The sequence below is a fragment of the Eleutherodactylus coqui genome, chromosome 1 (genome assembly GCF_035609145.1).
Source record: "Eleutherodactylus coqui strain aEleCoq1 chromosome 1, aEleCoq1.hap1, whole genome shotgun sequence".
NCBI classification, from domain to species: Eukaryota; Metazoa; Chordata; class Amphibia; order Anura; family Eleutherodactylidae; genus Eleutherodactylus; species Eleutherodactylus coqui.
The window spans coordinates 153,280,815-153,303,664 of NC_089837.1; the positions used below are offsets into that span (position 1 = coordinate 153,280,815).

The window sequence follows — 22,850 nt, forward strand, 5'->3', positions numbered from 1 at the left end:
TTCATTTCTCTCCTATTAAAAACTTACAATACTGAGAAATATTTATTGTGGTTAAGAAGTTATAGAAAATAGATAATAGTTGTAAGGTCTGCTACTCATGTCTGCCGCCCTCTTGCAGTTTCGGGCAGCCGCAAACATCATTCTGCTATTCATGTGCATTTTGAATCTGTCTCTTTTCATCCAGCAATGAGAGGGTAAACCAGCTCTCTGGCTCTCAGCTCAGCTGTGGGATTAATAGGCAATCACTTTCCTATTTAAGATGAGCTGGTCCACTTCTTGGTTGCCTCAGTATTGGTGTTTCCTCTGGTCACATGCAAGTCTATTTCTGGCCTTTATCTGCTTATCCCGTTTGTTCCTTAGCCTTGTGTCCTGTATCTGTATGTGTCCATTTCCTTCCTTTCCTTCTTTACTTCATTCTCATCTTTTTAGTAAGTTAGTTCTATGCAATGTATTCATTTCTGTGTTTCAGTACTTCATCCCTGTTTTCTGTCAGGGCTAGTCAGGCACTATGTTCCAGCACTGGGCTGCCCCTATCGGGTCGATTACGCTGCTTATAGGCAGAGCTTCTTCCATCTCCCTGCTATCTTAGGGCCAGTTACCCTTCTGTAGGTAGTCCTGTTTGATGGGATCAGCTACCAGTAACCCGGTCTGGTATAAAAACCAGGCTGGTTGGTTAGCCCAGTGGGTCCACATTCCGTAATTCATAACAGTATACTAAGGCCATGGACTCCATTGACTCCTCCGGGAAGGCGGTTTTTGATCTGCATCAAGATTTGGCTTAACAGCGCGATCACCAAGAACAGGTCCTGGCTTATTTGTACAACCTGAGCGCTCGTCTGAATTCCGTATCCACTGATGCAGTGGTTCTGCAGTTCCCCACAATATAAAGCAATTCTCTCTCCATTCCCACAGTCAAGTTTTTTGACTGGATCTGGGCCACATTTGGCTGCGCCACCACCCTAAGAGGTAGACCCCAAACAATCCCGCGGTTTTATCAACTGATGTTCGCTGCACTTTGAGCTGCTGTCTCATCTGTTTCCCATGGATTGCACCAAAGTGGCATTTGTTATTTCTCACTTGTATGGTTGGGCTATGGTTTGGATTGATCTTCTATGGAAGAGAGACGATCTGGGGGTTAATGATCTTGCATTGTTTGTAGAGAGATTTTGGAGGTCCTTTGATGAGCCGGGTTGCAGTACTTCAGCCACTTCCTCCCTGTTGCATCTACATCAGGGTACTCTCACCATGGGACAATACGCCATTAAGTTTAGAACCCTGGTCTCAGAGTTGGATTGGAACAATGAGGCATTCTAGGAGGGCTTGTTGGGTCGAATCAAAGATGAGTTGGCTGGTCGCGAGGTTCCAGCTTCCCTGAATGCCTGAATCTACCTGGATATGAGAATTGATCTCTGGTTCTAGAAGAGAACCAAGGAGGCTACCTGGGAGAGGAGGTCGACTTGGCTTGTATCCGAGTACCAGGGACCACTTTCGGCTCTGCCCACTACCTTCTTGGCTGATGACTCTGAGCCCATGCAGGTTGATCAGGCAAACTATCTGAGGAGGAGCGCATGCTCAGATGCTCTCAAAGACTGTGCATGTACTGTGGAGCTCCGGGGCACCAGGTCTGTTCCTGCCCTCATAAATCAGGAGAACTATTGAGCCTAGGGTCTGTAGGAGTATTACCCTACTGACCCTAGGTATTAACCAGTACCCTCCAGGTTTGTATTTACCTGTGACACTTCTTGTTTCTGGTATGCCGTTCCCCATGTCAGCCTTTCGGGATTCTGGTTCGGCAGGGAATTTTATGCATCAGGCCCTGGTGTATCACTACCGGATTCCTACTTGACTTCTGAAGAGACCTCTGGTGATGACAAATGTGAGTGGAGGTATCCTTTCCGAGACCATCCAGTTTGTCACAAAGCTGCTGGTTCTGCAAGTAGGCCCTCACCACTAAGAGAAACTTTATTTGCTGGTTCTTCCAGGTTCCCCCAGTGTCCTGTTGCTAGGTCTGCCATGTCTCCATCTGCATAATCCCACCTTGGATTGGAGCTCTGGGAGAGTGTTACATTGGGGATTATCCTGCTAATGTAAGTTCTTGTTCCCACTACCACCTGTTCATCCCTCTCCAGTGCCTCATAACTTCCAGGGCCACCCAGAGAGGTCTTCTACCGAATTCCTGCAAAGGTGACATGGAGACACTTGGTTAGTCATGACAATTGTTTTCTGCTCCTTGGTTCCCTAATAGGAAGCAATGACCTAAGCAACCAAATAGCTCCTCAAGTTCCCCCGTCTACAATTGGCCTGAAGAGCGACTGGCAGTGGTCTCCCTCCAGAATGGGCCTACTAAAAAAAATTGTTATTAGTGGATCCAGAGTTCAAACACCCAGGAGGAGGAGGGGGTGTGAGGATAGTGGTACTGTAAGGCCTGCTACTCATGTCTACCGCCCTCCTGTGGTTTTGGGCAGCCACAAGCATCATTCTGCTATTCATGTGTATTTGGAATCTATGTCTTTATGTTTTTATTCAGCACTAAGAGGGTTAACCAGCCCTCTGGCTCTCAGCTACAGCATTACAGGGCAATCACTTTCCTATTTAGGCTGAGCTGGTCCACTTCCTGGTTGCCTCAGTATTGGTGTTTCCTCTGGTTACTCCACTGTTAGGTCCTCTGTCTCTGGAGTGTTTAAGTCTATTTTTGGCCTTTATCTGCTTATCCTGTTTGCTCCTTTGCCTTGTGCCCTGTATCTGTATGTGTCCATTTGTCTGTGCATCATTCTCATCTCTATAGTAAGTTAGTTCTGTGCAGTGTATTCGTTTCTGGATTTCAGTAATTGATCCCGTTTTTTTTTTTTTTTTTTAAGGTTAGTCAGGCCCTATGTTCTAGCACGGGACCACCCCTATCGGGATGATTACCCAGCTTGTAGGCAGGGCTCCTTCCATCTCCCTGCTACCTTAGGGCCAGTTACCCTTCTGTAGGTACTTCTGTCTGTTGGGGTCAGCTACCAGTCACCTGGTATGGTATAAAAACCAGGGTGGTTGGATAGCCCAGTTGGTCCACATTCCATAATCCAAAACAATAGTTTAGGAAATAAAAATTAAAATGGGAAGCTGAGAAAATTAGCAATTTTGCAGGACGAAGTTTTCTGTTTGTGTGAAGATAAGAAAGTTTGTTTTATGAAAAAGTTATAAAATACAGCAAATTAGGAAATAACAGAACAGTTTTAGCTACACTGTGACATTTGTGAAAACTAGAGCTCATTTTATTAGACCAAGAAATGTGATTCACTTTATTGGTCATATGGGATGAAAATGTAGCATCAGCTTTCTATTTAACTATGATTCTATAATGTCAACTGTATAAAAATAATTAATAACAATACTTTTGAAGGGAACCTGACATCATCGAACAGCCCTATAAATTAAGTTATGGTACTGTTCAATGAGGTGACGGAAACCCTGGGGATTTATTTTATGTTTACCTGTTCCCCCTTTCCCACAGTGCCTGACTATTCAGACTGCTGTACGCATACAATCCCATAGACCTTTATGGGAGTAGTCATGCACAGTGGTCTGAAAAGAAGCAGATCTCCGGACTGCATGCGGTCTTCACCAGTGGACACTGTGAGAACAAGGGAGTTGATGAGTATAAGAAATACATCCCCCAGGTACCCATCACCTCACTAAACAGCACTATTACTTAGTTTGTGGTGCTATCTGGTGGTGACAGGTTCCTTTAATGGGTTATTCCCATCTTTAAGCTTCTGGAATAAGTATATGCCTAATAAGTGTCTTGACCTATTTGCTGCTATTCTGTACATCTACTTGCCTCGTTCAATGGAGAGGTAACTGCACTCGAGTGTGACCCATGATATTGAAGTCTGTGGGGGTTATGGATATAGCCTGGTATTTGGCTATTCCTGTAAATCCCATGGACTTTAATGGGAAGGGCTGCATACAAGTTCAACATGTATGTATCTATGTCTCAAGTGTACACAATAGACGAGGCCCTAAGTAAGAATGTTATGTGGCCCAGCAGTTTCATATTATGCTATGTTCACATCTGTGTCAGAGCCTCCAGCGCAGATCAGGCAGTAAAATCAGGAATGAAATAGCATTGCATTCTGCGCTATTTTATCTGGGAAAATATCTGCCCAAATACCAAAAGCATGACAGACTCCATTATAGCCAATGGAGTATGTTCGGTACAATTTCGGTCTGGCTTGCACCAGATACTGCATATCCAATTTTTCCTTGAGGACTGAGCTTAAGCAAAGTGAACTAACAACAGTATTATAATTGTGGTTTGCTTCCTCCACAGTGCATGCCTTCCATTAAACTACAGCACAGGAAATGTTACAGTAAGAGAGCATGCATACGCAGAGAACTATTACACAACAACAATGTTTCCTGTAACCGGTTTCCATCTCATTATTGTTGAAATTGTGTTTGCCAAAGGGAGGCCATTCCGGCAGCCTTTATATACTAACTGTAAGTAGAAACGAAAACGGATTATACACCTTTAATTTTTCAGAAGTTTAATATGAAATACCTAAGTGTAACCTTTTTACTGTTTGAGGTGACAAGTAAAATAATGCCCCCTGCTTCCCCAAGTTGAAGATGGGAACATGAAGTAATGGAATATTTATGGGACAAAATTTTGACGACAAGGAAGGTAGCCTCATGGATGGTACAAGATACCTTTAGAATATCTGTATAGAAGTCTGAAACAAATTTTAGTTTTGGGGTTGTATGCCAAGATAAATTGGCAATGTATCCATATATTTCATTAGAATTTTAGCAAAATTAGCTTATTTTACAGTACCGGCTGACTCTGCTCTTGGCAGATACGATGGTACAAATATAAAGAGTACTGTACATATGATGACATATACTTTAAAGAGGACCTGTCATGTCCTCATGTAAGTGTTGCCAGTTGCATAGCTTTGCACCCACAGACCCTCTTTGCAGCCATTGGACCCCATGGAGTCCAATGAGGTCTGTCCTCCTTTTTATCCTTGCCCATGTTCCTCCATGTGGGTTCCTCTTAGATTCATAGTAACGTAGTTTGTAAGGCCGATAAAAGACATATAGCGTATTAATTTATCCAGATCCCATTGCAATCTCCTTGCATCCTCTCTTGTGTTAATATCATTACATAGTTTTGTGTTGATATTTTACTGCACAATCCTTTTACCAGCTCATTAATAAATATATTAAAAAGAATAAGGCCAAAACTGACCCCTGAGTAACTGTGACTCATTCAGAGTATGTACCATTTATAACCCCCCTCTACCTTCTATCAGTAAGCCAGTTACTTACACACATTCTCACCCAGACCAAGCATTCTCGTTTTTTATACCAACCATTTATGCGGCACAGTATCAAACGCTTCAGCTTACAATACTGTGAATGTATTGAGTGGGTAGTCTCTACCACTCACGATGAATCACGTCTCACATTACCAATTAACAGTTAGCAGAGCCCGTACTAGTCCATGGGGAAGAACATGAACAAAAGAAAGACATCATTGGAGTCAACAGGGCTGCAGCTGCAAAGCTATGCAGCCGCCCTGCAGGCGTGAGAAAATAGCAGGACCTTCTTAAATGCATCCTTTTTTAATATGCGAGTCTATTGACAATGGATGGCATGCATCAAAGGTGACTGTCATCCAGTAAGAAAACGTATACGTTAAATATACTTTGGATAAATAAAAGATGGATAAATAAAGTTCTAATTTTTTAAAAGTGGCGAGAAGAAAATGAAAATTAAAAAAAGGCCACGTCCTTAAGTGGTTAACAAGGGAGTCTATGGGTGATTGCATTGCATGGAGTCTATGGGTGAACCATTCGCCATAATCTTTGAAAATTCCTGGAGAACAGAAGAAGTCCCAGAAGATTGGAAAAGGGCAAATGTTGTTCCTATCTCCAAAACAGGGAAGAAAGTGGATTCAGGAAACTACAGGCCTGTGAGCCTGACTTCCATACCGGGAAAGATCTTTGAACAAATTATTAAACAGCATGTAAACAAGTAATTGGATGAAAATGGAGTAATTAACCAGAGCCAACAGGGGTTTGTAACAAACAAGTCATGCCAGACTAATCTAATTTCCTTCTATGACAGTATCACCGACTGGGTTGGTCAGAGAAATGTGGTGGATATAGTTTATCTTGACCTTAGTAAAGCATTTGACAAAGTATATCATACTATACTTATTCAAAAAATGACCAAATATGGGATTGACAAGGCAACTGTTAGGTGGATTCACAACTGGCTGAGTGATCATACTCAAAGAGTGGTCATAAATGGCTTCACATCCAAGTGGAAGAATGTGTCAGGTGGGGTACGACAAGGCTCTGTCCTAGGCCCAGTCTAGTTCAACATTTTTATAAATCTAGAGGAGGGAATTGATGGAAAACTGATCAAATTTGCTGATGACGCAAAGCTAGGAGGGATAGCTAACACTAGGCAAGAGAGAGATTACTCAAAAAGATCCAGAAAAGCTTGCACAGTGGGCAGCAACTAAGAGAATGGTATTTAACAAGGGGAAATGCAAAGTCCTTCATCTGGGCAAAAAAAAATGAAGAAAGCACATACAGAACAGGAGGAATTGAGCTATGTAGCAGGACGTGTGAAAAAGACTTGGTATACTAATAGATCATAGACTGAACATCAGTAAGCAATGTAATGCAGCAGCCAAAAAGGCAAACACAGATCTGGGATGCATTTAGAGACCAAAGGGTATAGATCACGTGAGGTCATTATTAGAGATGAGCGAACGTACTCGTCCGAGCTTGATGCTCGGGCGAATATTAGCGTGTTCGGGATGCTCGTTACTCGTAACGAGCACCACGCGGTGTTCGGGTTACTTTCAGTTTCCTCTCTGAGTCGTTAGCGCGCTTTTCTGGCCAATTGAAAGACAGGGAAGGCATTACAACTTCCCCCTGTGACGTTCAAGCCCTATACCACCCCCCTGCTGTGAGTGGCTGGGGCGATCAGATGTCACCCGAGTATAAAAGTCGGCCCCTCCCGCGGCTCGCCACACATGCCTTGTGAGTTAGCTGAGGGAAAGTGCTGTTCTATTGGAGTTGCTGTAGGGAGAGTCTTTGTAGTGAGTGTAGGCTTCAAGAACCCCAACGGTCCTTCTTAGGGCCACATCTACCTGTGTGCAGGCTGCTGTTAGCAGTGGAGAAATTTTTTTTTCTTCTCAAAATCGGCAGTGCAGAGCATTGCACCCGGCATTAGGGACAGAAGTGGTGCTTAGGTAGGGAGAGTGTTAGGAGTGAGTGTAGCCTTCAAGAACCTCAACGGTCCTTTCTAGGGCCACATTTAACTGTGTGGAGTACTGTGCAGGCTGCTGTTAGCTGTGTTGCTTTTTTTTTTTTTTCCTCAAAATCGGCGGTGCAGAGCATTGCACCCTGCATTGATACTACAGGCACAGAATTGTGTAGGCAGGGCCACAACACAGTTATTAGTCATTGAATAGGCACAGTGGGCCTTTCCTTTTAAACAAAAGGGAAAAAAGTATATTTGCCCTGCCTCTGTCAGTCCTAAGGGCTCTGTGTACGTGTGTGCTGCATGGAGAACGTAAAAAAATCAGACGCAACCAGCTACGGTTGAGTGCAGCCTTGCGCCAATTTCTTTCCTGCCTGGGAAATACCTGCTCTGCCACAGTTAATAACTCTGCAACAGTAAAGTTCTGTGACACTTTTGCAGGGCTGCAACACAGTTATATTAGTCATTGAATAGGCACACTGGGCCTTTCCTTTTAAACAAAAGGGAAAAAATTATATTTGCCCTACCTCTGTCAGTCCTAAGGGCTCTGGGTACGTGTGTGCTGCGTGGAGAACGTAAAAAAATCAGACGCAACCAGCTACGGTTGAGTGCAGCCTTGCGCCAATTTCTTTCCTGCCTGGGAAATAACTGCTCTGCCACAGTTAATAACTCTGCAACAGTAAAGTTCTGTGACACTTTTGCAGGGCCGCAACACAGTTATTAAACTTATTATTCATTCACTAGAGGCAGTGGGCCTTTCCTTTTTAAAAAAAAGTTAAAAATTATATTTGGCCTGCAGGCTTGCGCCAATTTATTTCCTGCCTGTGAAATCAAATCACTGGTAATACAGCATGCTGAGGGGTAGGGGTAGGCCTAGAGGACGTGGACGCGGCCGAGGACGCGGAGGGCCAAGTGAGGGTGTGGGCACAGGCCGAGCTCCTGATCCAGGTGTGTCACAGCCGACTGCTGCGCGATTAGGAGAGAGGCACGTTTCTGGCGTCCCCACATTCATCGCCCAATTAATGGGTCCACGCGGGAGACCTTTATTAGAAAATGAGCAGTGTGAGCAGGTCCTGTCCTGGATGGCAGAAAGTGCTTCGAGCAACCTATCGTCCAGCCACAGTTCTGCGCCGTCCACTGCTGCAAATCCGAATCCTCTGTCTGCTGCTCCTCCTTCCTCCCAGCCTCCTCACTCCACTACAATGACACATGCTCAGGAGCGGGAAGACTCACAGGAACTGTTCTCGGGCCCCTGCTCAGATTGGGCAGCAGTGGTTCCTCTCCCACCAGAGGAGTTTATCGTCACTGATGCACAACCATTGGAAAGTTCCCGGGGTCCGGGGGATGAGGCTGGGGACTTCCGCCAACTGTCTCAAGAACTTTCTGTGGGTGAGGAGGACGATGACCATGAGACACAGTTGTCTTGCAGTGAGGTAGTAGTAAGGGCAGTAAGTCCGAAGGAGGAGCGCACAGAGGATTCGGAGGAAGAGCAGCAGGATGATGAGGTGACTGACCCCACCTGGTGTGCAACGCCTACTCAGGACAGGTCTTCAGAGGGGGAGGCACGGGCAGCAGCAGGGCAGGTTGCAAGAGGCAGTGCGGTGGCCAGGGGTAGAGGCAGGGCCAGACCGAATAATCCACCAACTGTTTCCCAAAGCACACCCTCGCGCCATGCCACCCTGCAGAGGCCGAGGTGCTCTAAGGTCTGGCAGTTTTTCACAGAGACGCCTGACGACCGACGAACAGTGGTGTGCAACCTTTGTCGCGCCAAGATCAGCCGGGGAGCCACCACCAACAGCCTGACCACCACCAGCATGCGCAGACATATGATGGCCAAGCACCCCACAAGGTGGGACGAAGGCCGTTCACCGCCTCCGGTTTGCACCGCTGCCTCTCCCCCTGTGCCCCAACCTGCCACTGAGATCCAACCCCCCTCTGAGGACACAGGCACTACCGTCTCATGGCCGGCACCCACACCCTCACCTCCGCTGTCCTCGGCCCCATCCACCAATGTCTCGCACCGCACAGTCCAGCCGTCGCTAGCGCAAGTGTTGGAGCGCAAGTACTCCGCCACGCACCCGCACGCTCAATCGTTAACCGTCCACATAGCCAAATTTATCAGCCTTGAGATGCTGCCGTATAGGGTTGTGGAAACGGAGGCTTTCAAAGCTATGATGGCAGCGGCGGCCCCGCGCTACTCAGTTCCCAGTCGCCACTACTTTTCCCGATGTGCCGTCCCAGCCCTGCACGACCACGTCTCCCGCAACATTGTACGCGCCCTCACCAATGCGGTCAGTGGCAAGGTCCACTTAACTACGGACACGTGGACAAGCACAGGCGGGCAGGGCCACTACATCTCCCTGACGGCACATTGGGTGAATTTAGTGGAGGCTGGGACAGAGTCAGAGCCTGGGACCGCTCACGTCCTACCCACCTCCAGAATTGCGGGCCCCAGCTCGGTGGTGGTATGTTCGGCGGTGTATGCTTCTTCCACTAAAGCACCCTCCTCCTCCTCCTCCTCCTCCTCAACCTCTGTCTCGCAATCTAGATGTGTCAGCAGCAGCAGGACGTCGCCAGCAGTCGGTGTCGCGCGGCGTGGCAGCACAGCGGTGGGCAAGCGTCAGCAGGCCGTGCTGAAACTACTCAGCTTAGGAGATAGGAGGCACACGGCCCACGAACTGCTGCAGGGTCTGACAGAGCAGACCGACCGTTGGCTTGCGCCGCTGAGCCTCCAACCGGGCATGGTCGTGTGTGACAACGGCCGTAACCTGGTGGCGGCTCTGCAGCTCGGCAGCCTCACGCACGTGCCATGCCTGGCCCACGTCTTTAATTTGGTGGTTCAGCGCTTTCTGAAAAGCTACCCACGCTTGTCAGACCTGCTCGTAAAGGTGCGCCGGCTCTGCGCACATTTCCGCAAGTCCCACACGGACGCTGCCACCCTGCGCACCCTGCAACATCGGTTTAATCTGCCAGTGCACCGACTGCTGTGCGACGTGCCCACACGGTGGAACTCTACGCTCCACATGTTGGCCAGGCTCTATGAGCAGCGTAGAGCTATAGTGGAATACCAACTCCAACATGGGCGGCGCAGTGGGAGTCAGCCTCCTCAATTCTTTACAGAAGAGTGGGCCTGGTTGGCAGACATCTGTCAGGTCCTTGGAAACTTTGAGCAGTCTACCCAGGTGGTGAGCGGCGATGCTGCAATCATTAGCGTCACCATTCCTCTGCTATGCATCTTGAGAAGTTCCCTGCAAAGCATAAAGGCAGCCGCTTTGCGCTCGGAAACAGAGTCGGGGGAAGACAGTATGTCGCTGGATAGTCAGAGCACCCTCCTGTGTATATCTCAGCGTGTTCAGGAGGAGGAGGAGGAGCATGAGGAGGATGAGGAGGAGGGGGAAGAGACAGCTTGGCCCACTGCTGACGGTACCCATGCTGCTTGCCTGTCATCATTTCAGCGTGTATGGCCTGAGGAGGAGGAGGAGGAGGATCCTGAAAGTGATCTTCCTAGTGCGGACAGCCATGTGTTGCGTACAGGTACCCTGGCACACATGGCTGACTTCATGTTAGGATGCCTTTCTCGTGACCCTCGCGTTACACGCATTCTGGCCACTACGGATTACTGGGTGTACACACTGCTCGACCCACGCTATAAGGAGAACCTTCCCACTCTCATTCCCGAAGAGGAAAGGGGTTCGAGAGTGTTGCTATACCACAGGACCCTGGCGGACAAGCTGATGGTAAAATTCCCATCCGACAGCGCTAGTGGCAGAAGGCGCAGTTCCGAGGGCCAGGTAGCAGGGGAGGTGCGTAGATCGAGCAGCATGTACAGCCCAGGCAGTGCAACAGTCTTTAAGGGCCTGGACAGCTTTATGGCTCCCCAGCAAGACTGTGTCACCGCTCCCCAGTCAAGGCTGAGTCGGCGGGAGCACTGTAAAAGGATGATGAGGGAGTACGTAGCCGATTGCACGACCGTCCTCCGTGACGCCTCTGCCACCTACAACTACTGGGTGTCGAAGCTGGACACGTGGCCTGAACTAGCGCTGTATGCCCTGGAGGTGCTTGCTTGTCCTGCGGCTAGCGTCTTGTCGGAAAGGGTGTTTAGTGCGGCTGGGGGAATCATCACAGATAAGCGTACCCGCCTGTCAACCGACAGTGCCGACAGGCTAACACTCAGCAAGATGAACAAAGCCTGGATTTCCCCAGACTTCTCTTCTCCACCAGCGGACAGCAGCGATACGTAAGCAATACGTAGGCTGCACCCGCGGATGGAAGCTACGTTCTCTCTCACCATCCAAAACGGGGACATTTCTGCTTCATCAATCTGTGTCTAATATTCCTCCTCCTCCTCCTGCTCCTCCTCCTGAAACCTCACGTAATCACGCTGAACGGGCAATTTTTCTTAGGGCCACAAGGCTCACTCATCTAATTTTTCTAAACAATTTTTATATGTTTCAATGCTCTTAAAAGCGTTGAAACTTTAACTTGAACCAATTTTTCGTTAAACTGGGCTGCCTCCAGGCCTAGTTACCACTTAAGCCACATTAACCAAAGCGATTAATGGGTTTCACCTGCCATCTTGGTTGGGCATGGCCAATTTTTACTGAGGTATATTAGTACTGTTTGTACACCAATGTTTTGGGGCCCTCACCTACAGTGTAATCATAGCAATTTCTATGTTCTTCGCCTGCACTCATGGTACAGAAGTGTGTGTGGGGTTGGCCGACACTTTAGCTACATAAATGTAACTTGGGCCTTGGCTATACTGCAGCTACTGAAATGGAACTAAGACTGCGCTCCCACTATACTGCTGCTTCGGAATTGTTCCTGGGGCCTGTGTAGGCTGCTACTGTTACTGAAATGGAACGAAGACTGCGCTCCCACTATACTGCTGCTTCGGAATTGTTACTGGGGCCTGTGTAGGCTGCTACTATTACTGAAATGGAACTAAGACTGTGCTCCCCCTATAATGCTGCTAGTGATATGTTAGTGGGGCCTGTCGCTAATGCTACGGCTGAAATGTTACTAATTCTGGGCTCTGCCTATACCGCTGCTAATGGTATGTCTCTGGGGTGTGGAAACAGAGGCTTCCCAAAGACATGATGGCGGCGAGGCCATTTCCCACCAACGCTGTTACTGTTAAGGTGCATATAACCACGGACACGTGGAGAGGACACGTGGTGCCTCCAAAACATCCCCCGCCACGGCCCACTTAATCCTGGCCACATTCCGAAAACCAACTACATTAAACCGCGCTACCAGGTCCGCAGTCACCACCACATTACCACCAACGAGGTTATTGTTAAGGTACATATTACCAGTCAGACTGGGGCATGCAGTGTGGGCCGAAGCCCACCTGTATTAAGCACGACATTACTACCTCAGCTGTGTTGGGCAATGCAATGGGATATTTTTATGTACCGCCGGTGGCTTCCTGGCACCCACCCATGCTGTGGGTCCACAGGGAATTATAAATGCATCTGTTTCCACTTGTAAAGAACCCCAGTCAGACTGGGGCATGCAGTGTGGGCCGAAGCCCACCTGCATTAAGCACGACATTACTACCTCAGCTGTGTTGGGCAATGCAATGGGATATTTTTGTGTATCGCCGGTGGGTTCCAGGGAGCCACCCATGCTGTAGGTGCACACGGAGTTTAACCTACATGTGTCCACTTGTAAAGAACCCCAGTCTGACTGGGGCATGCAGTGTGGGCCAAAGCCCACCTGCATTAAGCACGACATTACTACCTCAGCTGTGTTGGGCAATGCAATGGGATATTTCTATGTACCGCCGGTGGCTTCCTGGCACCCACCCATGCTGTGGGTCCACAGGGAATTATAAATGCATCTGTTTCCACTTGTAAAGAACCCCAGTCTGACTGGGGCATGCAGTGTGGGCCGAAGCCCACCTGCATTAAGCACGACATTACTACCTCAGCTGTGTTGGGCAATGCAATGGGATATTTTTGTGTATCGCCGATGGGTTCCAGGGAGCCACCCATGCTGTAGGTGCACACGGAGTTTAACCTACATGTGTCCACTTGTAAAGAGCCCCAGTCTGACTGGGGCATGCAGTGTGGGCCGAAGCCCACCTGCATTAAGCACGACATTACTACCTCAGCTGTGTTGGGCAATGCAATGGGATATTTTTATGTACCGCCGGTGGCTTCCTGGCACCCACCCATGCTGTGGGTCCACAGGGAATTATAAATGCATCTGTTTCCACTTCTAAAGAACCCCAGTCAGACTGGGGCATGCAGTGTGGGCCGAAGCCCACCTGCATTAAGCACGACATTACTACCTCAGCTGTGTTGGGCAATGCAATGGGATATCTTTATGTACCGCCGGTGGCTTCCTGGCACCCACCCATGCTGTGGGTCCACAGGGAATTATAAATGCATCTGTTTCCACTTCTAAAGAACCCCAGTCAGACTGGGGCATGCAGTGTGGGCCGAAGCCCACCTGCATTAAGCACGACATTACTACCTCAGCTGTGTTGGGCAATGCAATGGGATATTTTTATGTACCGCCGGTGGGTTCCAGGGAGCCACCCATGCTGTCGGTCGACAGGGACTTCACAATAGGGAGTTGTACCTGCCTGTGTCTATGAATTAAAAAGCCCGGTCTGACTGGGGCATGCAGAGACACCTTGACAGAATGAATAGTGTGTGGCACATAGGTTCCCCATTGCTATGCCCACATGTGCAGCTCCTGATGGCGGTGGCACAGGATTCTATTTCTCATTGCTTCTGTACAGCATTGTGGGCTATCGCCCCGCCCCTTTTAAAGAGGGTCGCTGCCTAGCCGTGCCAACCTCTGCAGTGTGTGCCTGCGGTTCCTCCTCATGGCAGACGCACTTCTCAATAGACAAGAGGGTGGTGTGGCATTAGGGCAGCTGAAGGCTGCGCAGGCACACTTTGGTGTGCGCTGTGGGGGGGAGGGGGGGCGGTTGGGCAGCATGTAACCCAGGAGAAGTGGCAGTGGAGTGTCATGCAGGCAGTGATTGTGCTTTGTTGGAGGTAGTGTGGTGCTTAGCTAAGGCATGCCATGCTAATGAGGGCTTTTCAGAAGTAAACGTTTTTGGGAGGGGGGGGGGCCCACTCTTGCCGCTATTGTGGCTTAATAGTGGGACCTGTGAACTTGAGATGCAGCCCAACATGTAGCCCCTCGCCTGCCCTATCCGTTGCTGTGTCGTTCCCATCTCTTCTTGAATTGCCAAGATTTTCACACAAGGAAAGCTTAGCGAGCATCGGCGAAATACAAAAATGCTCGGGTCGCCCATTGACTTCAATGGGGTTCGTTACTCGAAACGAACCCTCGAGCATCGCAAAAAGTTCGTCCCGAGTAACGAGCACCCGAGCATTTTGGTGCTCGCTCATCTCTAGTCATTATCCCCCTCTACTCTTCCTTAGTCAGTCCTCATCTGGAATACTGTGTCCAGTTCTGGGCACCCGACTTTAAAAAAGACATAGACAAACTAGAACAAGTTCAGAGAAGAGTTACCAAGATGGTGAGCGGTTTGCAAATCATGTCCTATGAAGAACTGTTAAATGATCTGGGAATGTTTAGCTTGCAAAAAAGGTTGAGAGGAGACTTAATAGCTGTCTACAAATATCTGAAGGGTTGTCACAGTGTAGAGGGATCAACCCTATTCTCATTTGCACAAGGAAAGACTACAAGCAACGGGATGAAACTGAAAGAGAGGAGACACAAATTAGATATTAGAAAAAACTTTCTGAGGCCTCGGTCAGACGCGCGTTTTTTTGCGCGATTTGCGCATGCGATCTGCGCATAAATAGAACCATTGCTCCGCAATGGCATTGGACACATGGCCGCTTTTTATGCGGATGTCCGATAAATTATAGGACACGAGGAATCGCAGATCGCACCGATCTGGGATTCCTTGTGTTCTATCATACGCGCTCAATGGGGCTGGCGGCAGCAGCGCCGACCCCATTGAGAACATATACTACAAAGATCATTCTCCTCTGCCACAGCTGTAACAGCTGTGGCAGAGAAGAACGATGTGAATTCAATGCAGCCAGCAATACAGCCGGCTCCTTTGAAAGCAAAGGGGCTGCCAGCGAGCGCAGGATGAATTTTCGGGAAGGGCTTAAAAATATAAGCCCTTCCCTGAAAATCATCCTAAAATGTGTAAAAATAATATATATACTCACCTTGTCCCTGTAGCTCTATTGAATGACAGCTGAGAGCTGCCCCTGATTGGTCCCTGCGCTCAGCCAATCAGAGGCAGCACTCACTCACCCATTTATGAATGGGGGAGTGAGAGCTGCCTCTGATTGGTGAGGGCTGTGACCAATCAGAGGCAGCCCATTCAGCAGGCGGGGATTTTAAATCCTTGCCTGCTGAATACTACACAGAGCAGTTCAGGAGAACTGCCGGCCGGCCGCGGCTGCACTCCGGCTGCAGGGACAAGGTGAGTATATATATATTTTTTATTTTTACACATTTCAGGATGATTTTCAGGGAAGGGCTTATATTTTTAAGCCCTTCTCGAAAATTCATCCCGCGCTCGCCGGCAGCCCATTGCTTTCAATGGAGCCGGCTGTATTGCCGTTTCCATTGAATTCAATGGGCGAACATCGTTCTTCTCTGCCACAGCTGTTACAGCTGTGGCAGAGGAGAATGATCTTTGTCGTATATGTTCTCAATGGGGTCGGCGCTGCTGCCGCCGGCCCCATTGAGCGCATATATTAAAACACAAGGAATCGCTGATCGCAGATAGGCGCGATCTGCGATTCCTCGTGTCTGACGGCCGTTTTGCTGCTAAGATAAACGCGGCTAGGTGCAGATTTTTCCCGCAATTTTTTTTTTTTTTTTTTCCGGCCTTGGTCACGCGATTTGCGGATGCGCATCCGTCATGCGATCCGCAAATCGCGGCAAAAAACGGTCGTCTGACCGAGGCCTGACAGTGAGGGTGATCAATGAGTGGAACAGGTTACCACGGGAGGTGGTGAGTTCTCCTTCAATGGAAGTGTTCAAACAAAGGCTGCCTGGGATGATTTAGTAAATCCTGCACTAAGCAGGGAGTTAGATCCGATGACCCTGGAGGTCCCTTCCAACTCTACCATTCTATGATTCTATGATTGATGACATCAGTTAGAGGTATATGTTTCCTTTCTTATTTTTTTAACATCTTGCACCATACATCTCAGATATGTTGGGTTTAGAGATAAGTTAAGGAAGAACTCATCTGCAGTTCAGTGCAATGCCAATTTAATTTGCCACAGGTCTACCAACTCCACGGCTTAACTGTAATGGTAAGAGGTACGGGGGAAGACCGATACAACTGATCTCATAAGTAATGAGGAACTAGCACAAGGGGAAAGGCTGTGGACTGGAAAACAAACATAAGAGTCTTCTATCTGGGGTATTAAACTGAGCACTTTAATAATGATCTTAATTTGATCTTTGCTGCGGGCTCACTTCTCTTCTGTGTACACCACCCCATCATTCATTTTGTTGATATTCACATCAGTCAGGCATTTCTTTAGCAGCATGGCTTTCATAATTGTTTATACACACGTGTTGATGGCATTAATTGAATGTTTTTTGTTTTTTTTTTACAGATATTTTGTCAATTATGATTATACTTCAAGTTGCAGCTTATTTGTTTCTCCTCTTTGCTGATATTGGCGCATTATATACCACTATGGAGGTAATCATTTTGAATTTAATGTCTTGCAAACAGTAAATTTATCTTAACTATGTAGTAAAATTCTTTATTTTACACTAAGGCCGTTCTCACACATGCGTTAGCAAAACGCCACGTTCAAAACGACAGCATTTCTAATGCATTCCGCAGTGTTTGACAGCATGTTTCACTGCACCCCATCATTGTGATGTGATGGGTGATGAGGTGCGTTAAAAAGTGCTAAAATGCATGAAAATAGAGCAGACAATGCTTGAAAATCATGGTGTTAGAAATGTGCTAGTCTGTGAAGCCCCATTTAAATGAATGGAGGCGTTGTACCACGATTATCGTAAAGTTTGAAACACTGCACTAATCATGGTAAAAAGCGGGCTGTGTGAGAGCAGCCTAATAGTCCTATGAATGAGCAAAGCTCACATTTAACTTTACTTTTGCAAGCATTTCTTTTTAATAAATCATAGTACTTTAAATGATACCTTACTGTTTTTATATCTATTTAACCAAATATCATGATCACTCTGTGTCAGTGGAGACAACAGGCTGTGATTTTCTCATGCACTGCACACATAGTAGAGCAGGATATCTTCTCTATTTCTATGTAGGACAGCCTCATAAATTAACTGCATCAAGTAGAACGTTGCTGAGCAGTTTATATATAAATACGGTAGATCTATGGGACAGTAAGGGTGGTTTTAAATCTGCTGCAGGGATTCCAGATTCCTTCTTCAATCGGGAAACAGGAAAAGGGAATCCCTGCGGCCAAACAGTTCCGTCCAGAGACCTACCTCATTAATTATAATGGGATCCACCTACTTTCTGCCCAGCTTTCGGACGGCCGAAAAAGCAGTACAAGCAGTGCTTTTTCTTCCGGTATTTTCAGCCGGATCTGTGACGGAACCTCAGGCCAGAGGTTCTGCTGCAGATGTGAAACCAGCCTTAATCATTTACTAACCAGCAGCAGTATCTCTATGTGTTGGGCTTCTCTCTCTCTCCCCTTCTTCTCTTCCCCTCTCTATAGACTTTTGTATAACCTGATCTGCAAATCTGTCTTCACTTAGGATAGTTATGAGCAGTAAATTGACAGTAACAGATCAGTTCAGGAGGAATAGGAGAAGGAGAGGAACCTGCTAAATGAAAAAAGAGCAATCTTTCTGTAGTAAGGTATATTACAGTCTCTTATAGTCACTTGTACTATTGATTTATGGGAAAAAATTAAAAAGTCACTCTAAGTATTTTTAAAATTTTAATTTTACATATTCAATAATACATACAATAAAAAAAATTACTGTAAATATTAACCCCTTCACGACGCGGCCCTTTTTTCTTCCATTTCCGTCCCCCCCCCCCCCCCCTTACGTCATACTGCATTGTGACAGGCAGCCTATCAAGCCACCCCATGGGGATGGCTTGATAGGCAGTCTCTCAAGGCAGCCATGGGGCCTTTCAGAAGGCCCCCGGCAGCCGTGGCACCTGCACGGCTCCGCCGTTTTCACTGCTGGGGGGCCATACGGGTTAATAACCACGATCGGCCGATCGCGGCTATTGCCCGCGGATGTCAGCTGTAGTAAACAGCTGACGCCCGCGCTGTATGCAGAGAGGTCACCCCGCGACCTCTCTGCATACATACCCTGACGCTCCAGGACGTAAATGTACGTCCTGGAGCGGATAGGGGTTAAATCACTGTAAATAAGATTAGCCCATTTTAAATGATCAGAATTATTACATAACCATAACCAACCTTCACATAGCAGAAACAAAGGAAAAAAAGTCCTTTTTATAAGCTATGTATTTTTAGAAATCATATTTCTAATTGGCTGTTTAACTGCTTATTTTTTGCAATTGCAGTGCATCACACTACACTGCATTCTGGAGAACTGAGATTCTTGAAAAATCCATCAGACAGGCTACATTCACACAGGCGAGCTCAATATCAGTTCAAGAAACTCAGGCAGACATGGCGCTTGTTAATATGTGTTTTACCCTCAGATACAAGACGTTTCTCCTGTAAAAACGCCTTGCATCGCTTCTGTGAAATTCCGACTCTCACATGCGTGCTTCACGCGCAATAGAGGATCGCAAGTGTTTCCTATTGATTTCACTAGGAAACATCACATTACACTCGCATACACATCACATTGAATGTGAGTGCCATGTGATGTCAGAAGGTCCCATTGGAAACAATGGGTAATGTGTTATGAGGAATGCAAAAAAAAAATACAGGACTGGCAGCAATATTTAACTTCGCAGCATTGCTGTGAGGGAAAACATTGCACATGTGTGACTCCATTCAAAAGATGGAGTTCCTATTCGCATGAGTTTTATGTATCTCACTGCGCACAAAACTCACGTGAGTTTCGCGTTCATGAGCTTGTCGCCTCACACTCAGATTTCTTTCTCCCCTCGTCAGCCTACATCACTCCTGCTGGCAACATATATTCAACATGCACAATCACATCTTTAACCCATTCCCGCTGCAGGGCGTAAGTTTACGTCCTGGGAGCGGGGTACTTCCCGCAACAGGGCGTAAACTTACGTCCTGGAGATAGCGCTGGATCACATATGATCCAGCGCTATCCCGCAGCAGGAGCCGGCTGTCAGTCACAGCCGGCGTCTCGCTGCAGCAGCGGGGGGACATCGGAGATGCGCCCGCCACTGTTAACCCCTACCCTGCCGCGATCTAAGTAGATCGCGGCAGGGGAAGAGCTCACAGCGGGAGCGCGGCTCCCTCTGTGTCTCCGGCCGGAACTCGCGAGAGCCCGGCCTGTCACCATGGCAACAGGACGCCAGACACTGACGTCCTGTATTGCCTATGCCTGAGATCGCTGTATGAGCGATAAGGCATGGGAGAGCAGTAGCTCTGCCATGCCTTATGACAGCGATCATCAGGGCAGTGATTAAAGTCCCTCAAAGGGACACAAACAGTGTAAAAAAAAGAAAGATTTAAAAAATGAATTAAAAAAAATGTAAAAAAAAGAGTAAAAAAACCATTTTTTATGCTTTTTCTCAGATAAAAAAAGGTAAAAAAAAAATAAAACCACACATATTTGGTATTGTCACGTCCGTAACGATGCGTACAATAAGTTGCACATGCTTTTGACTGTGCACCGAAAAAAACGCTAAAAAAAAGCTAAAAAACTGAGGCAAAATGCTCATTTTTAGCATTTTGCCTCACTAAAAACGCAATAAAAGTGATCAAAAAAGTCGTATGTACGCCAAAATGGTACCAATAAAATCTACAGCTCGTCTCGCAAAAAATAAGCCCTCATAGAGCTCTGTACATCAAAAAATAAAAAAGTTACAGGACTTTGAATGCAGCGATTTAGAATAGAAAAAAGATTTCCAAAAAAAAGGGTTTTTATTGCAGAAAAGTGGGAAAACCTAAAAAAAATGTTAGAATTTTGGTATCGTTGTAACCGTACCGGTCTGCAGAAAAAAAGGAAAGTCTCATTTATGCTGCATGATTAACGGTGTAAAAAAAAAATAAAAAAATCTATGGCAGAATTGATGCGTTTTCTCTCTCTGCTATCATTAAAAAAAAAATAAAAAATTTTACAATATAGTCTATGTACCCCAAATTGGCATCGATAAAAACTACAGTTCGCCACGCAAAAAACAAGCCCTTATACGGTCGCGTCCACGGAAAAATAAAAAAGTTATGGCTTTTGAAAAATGGAGATGGAAAAATACCAAAAAATCGCTTGGTCCTCAACGCCAAAATAGGCCATGTCATGAAGGGGTTAAAAAACCTCTGGACATATCTAAGGCATATGTAAACATATCTGCTCTATCTGACCACATTTAGGGCTCAACACATGATTTTTGTGATGCATTTTTGAAAATTTTTGGGGGGTGTTGTATATTGTCTATGGGCTTCATAAAAATGAGAAATTCTAAAGCCTCAATTTACTGAAAGATAAATCCTTCATATTCTTAACTATTCTAAACCATTTATCTTTCTATTTTTTCCCAAATCATCATTCCACTAATGTAGTGCTTTAAAAAAAAAAATTTATTCCCTTTTTGAAGCAACAGTGTCCAAAAATGAGACCCTGAATAAATTACTCAAAGGGTTTCCTGACTTTTTTTTTAACAGTGGTTGCAGTGAAGGGCGAGGTGTGTGTAAAATAAAAAAAGCACACATAATTCACCTCCAGCTACACGCTACTACCCTGCTCCCACTTGACGCGATTCTGGTCCTTTATTTACATTGGTAGCAGCAGTCATGTGGCTTGTTTACCCACATGATCGCTATAGCCAATGGAGGGTGGACAGATGCATCATCAATGACGTCCTGTAAACCTGCCTAAGGGTTTCCACATTAAGGCCCATTTAGACACATCGATTATCGCTCAAAATTCGCTCAAAAGCCATCTCTTGAGCGATAATCGTTCTGTGTAGCTGCACTGACATCATGCAGTTTTCGTTATGCAGTCGCTCATCGTTGTCTTTCAGCATGCTGAAAGACAACAATAAGTCTTATCAGGGATTCACAGCGGGATACAGCTAAAACTATTGTTTCAGCTGTATTCCGCTCCCTGATGACAGCTATGGGTTCAAAACGCTCACTACACCCCTTAATAAATTCCCTGAGGGGTCTAATTTTCAAAATGCGATCAGTTCTTGGGGGTTTCAAATGTACTAGTACCTCCGAATCACTGCAAACACTACATGAGGTCTGAAGATTATTCTAGCAAAATCTGTATTCAAAAAGTGCTCCTTTCCTTCTGAGCCCTGCCATGTGGCCAAACAACAGTTTATGTCCACATATGGGGCATTGCCCTGCTCGGGAGCAATAATAGTATGTCAAGACAGCACTCCAAACAGCAGGATAATATAGTCAACAGACTTTTATTTTCAGCTTATGGCATGAGCCCAGCAGCGACGTTTCGACCCAAAGGGTCTTTGTCAAGCTGGTTCATGTACAGACAGACAAGGCTTAAATACAATAAAGGTACCACCCACCACCAACAATAGCCAATCCCAGTACAATAGATGATGATTAACAGTGATTAGGGACAGCCTACCGGACAACGCATGGACGTACTTGATCCCAGCTGGTCAACACCACGATTTCCACATGTACCTCCTTCATAGGAATTCCCATAGTGACACTATGGTGTGTCATAGCGTGCTGGCTGTCCAGGGAACATGCGCGGGATGAAGCGGGGGATCATGAGAATCGTGCGTCACATCCACAAGCTACGCATGCGCAGTATAACAAAAGTCCAAATCTGGATAAACATAGGACAAAAAGACTACATTTCCCATGATACAATGGATCGCCATTGCTAAAAGCCGAAATATCGGCTGATTCTGCCTATATATTCTGCCCTAACCGATATTACGGGGGTAATAACATATCAATAGACTAGACATAGTTCACGATTTTCATAATGATAATTAAGTATTAATAAATAAAGTATCCAGATACATATATAATAAATATAAAGCAAGGCCATAATAATTAATGCAATAAAGTTTATTGAAAAAAATCTGTTAATTAATGTAATATACTTGTAATCGGGAGCGATTGCGTAACACACTATGTAGTACTTTTTCTCCTTTGGACCCTGGTAAAAAGTAAAAATCTGGGCCTAAAGCAAAATATTATGGGAAAAATTGGAATTTTTGTATTCACCTCAAATTGTTGAAAAATTTCCTCAAACATCTGTGGGTTCAAAATGCTTTCTACACTCCTTAATAAATTCCCTGAGGGGTGTAGTTTCCAAAAGGGTCAGTTTCTGGGGGTTTCAAATGTACTGGTACCTCAGGGGCAATGCAAACACTACATGGGGTCTGAAAATTATTCCTGCAAAATCTGCATTCAAAAAGCCAAGTAGCGCTCCTTTCCTTCTGAGCCCTTCCATGTGCCCAAACAACAGTTTACATCCACATATGGGGCTTTCCAAAA

The 22,850-nt window shown here is 46.3% G+C and overlaps 1 protein-coding gene across 1 annotated transcript in view; it reads left to right on the forward strand.

The window, feature by feature from the left end:
• The window catches only part of LOC136627036 (probable cation-transporting ATPase 13A4), a 218,476-nt gene that overhangs the window by 171,351 nt on the left and 24,275 nt on the right, over positions 1-22,850 (forward strand). Inside the window, exons 27-28 of the mRNA XM_066601991.1 lie at positions 4,316-4,485; positions 16,857-16,945. Of these exons, the coding sequence (XP_066458088.1) occupies positions 4,316-4,485; positions 16,857-16,945 (259 nt within the window). The remainder of the gene's footprint in view (positions 1-4,315; positions 4,486-16,856; positions 16,946-22,850) is intronic.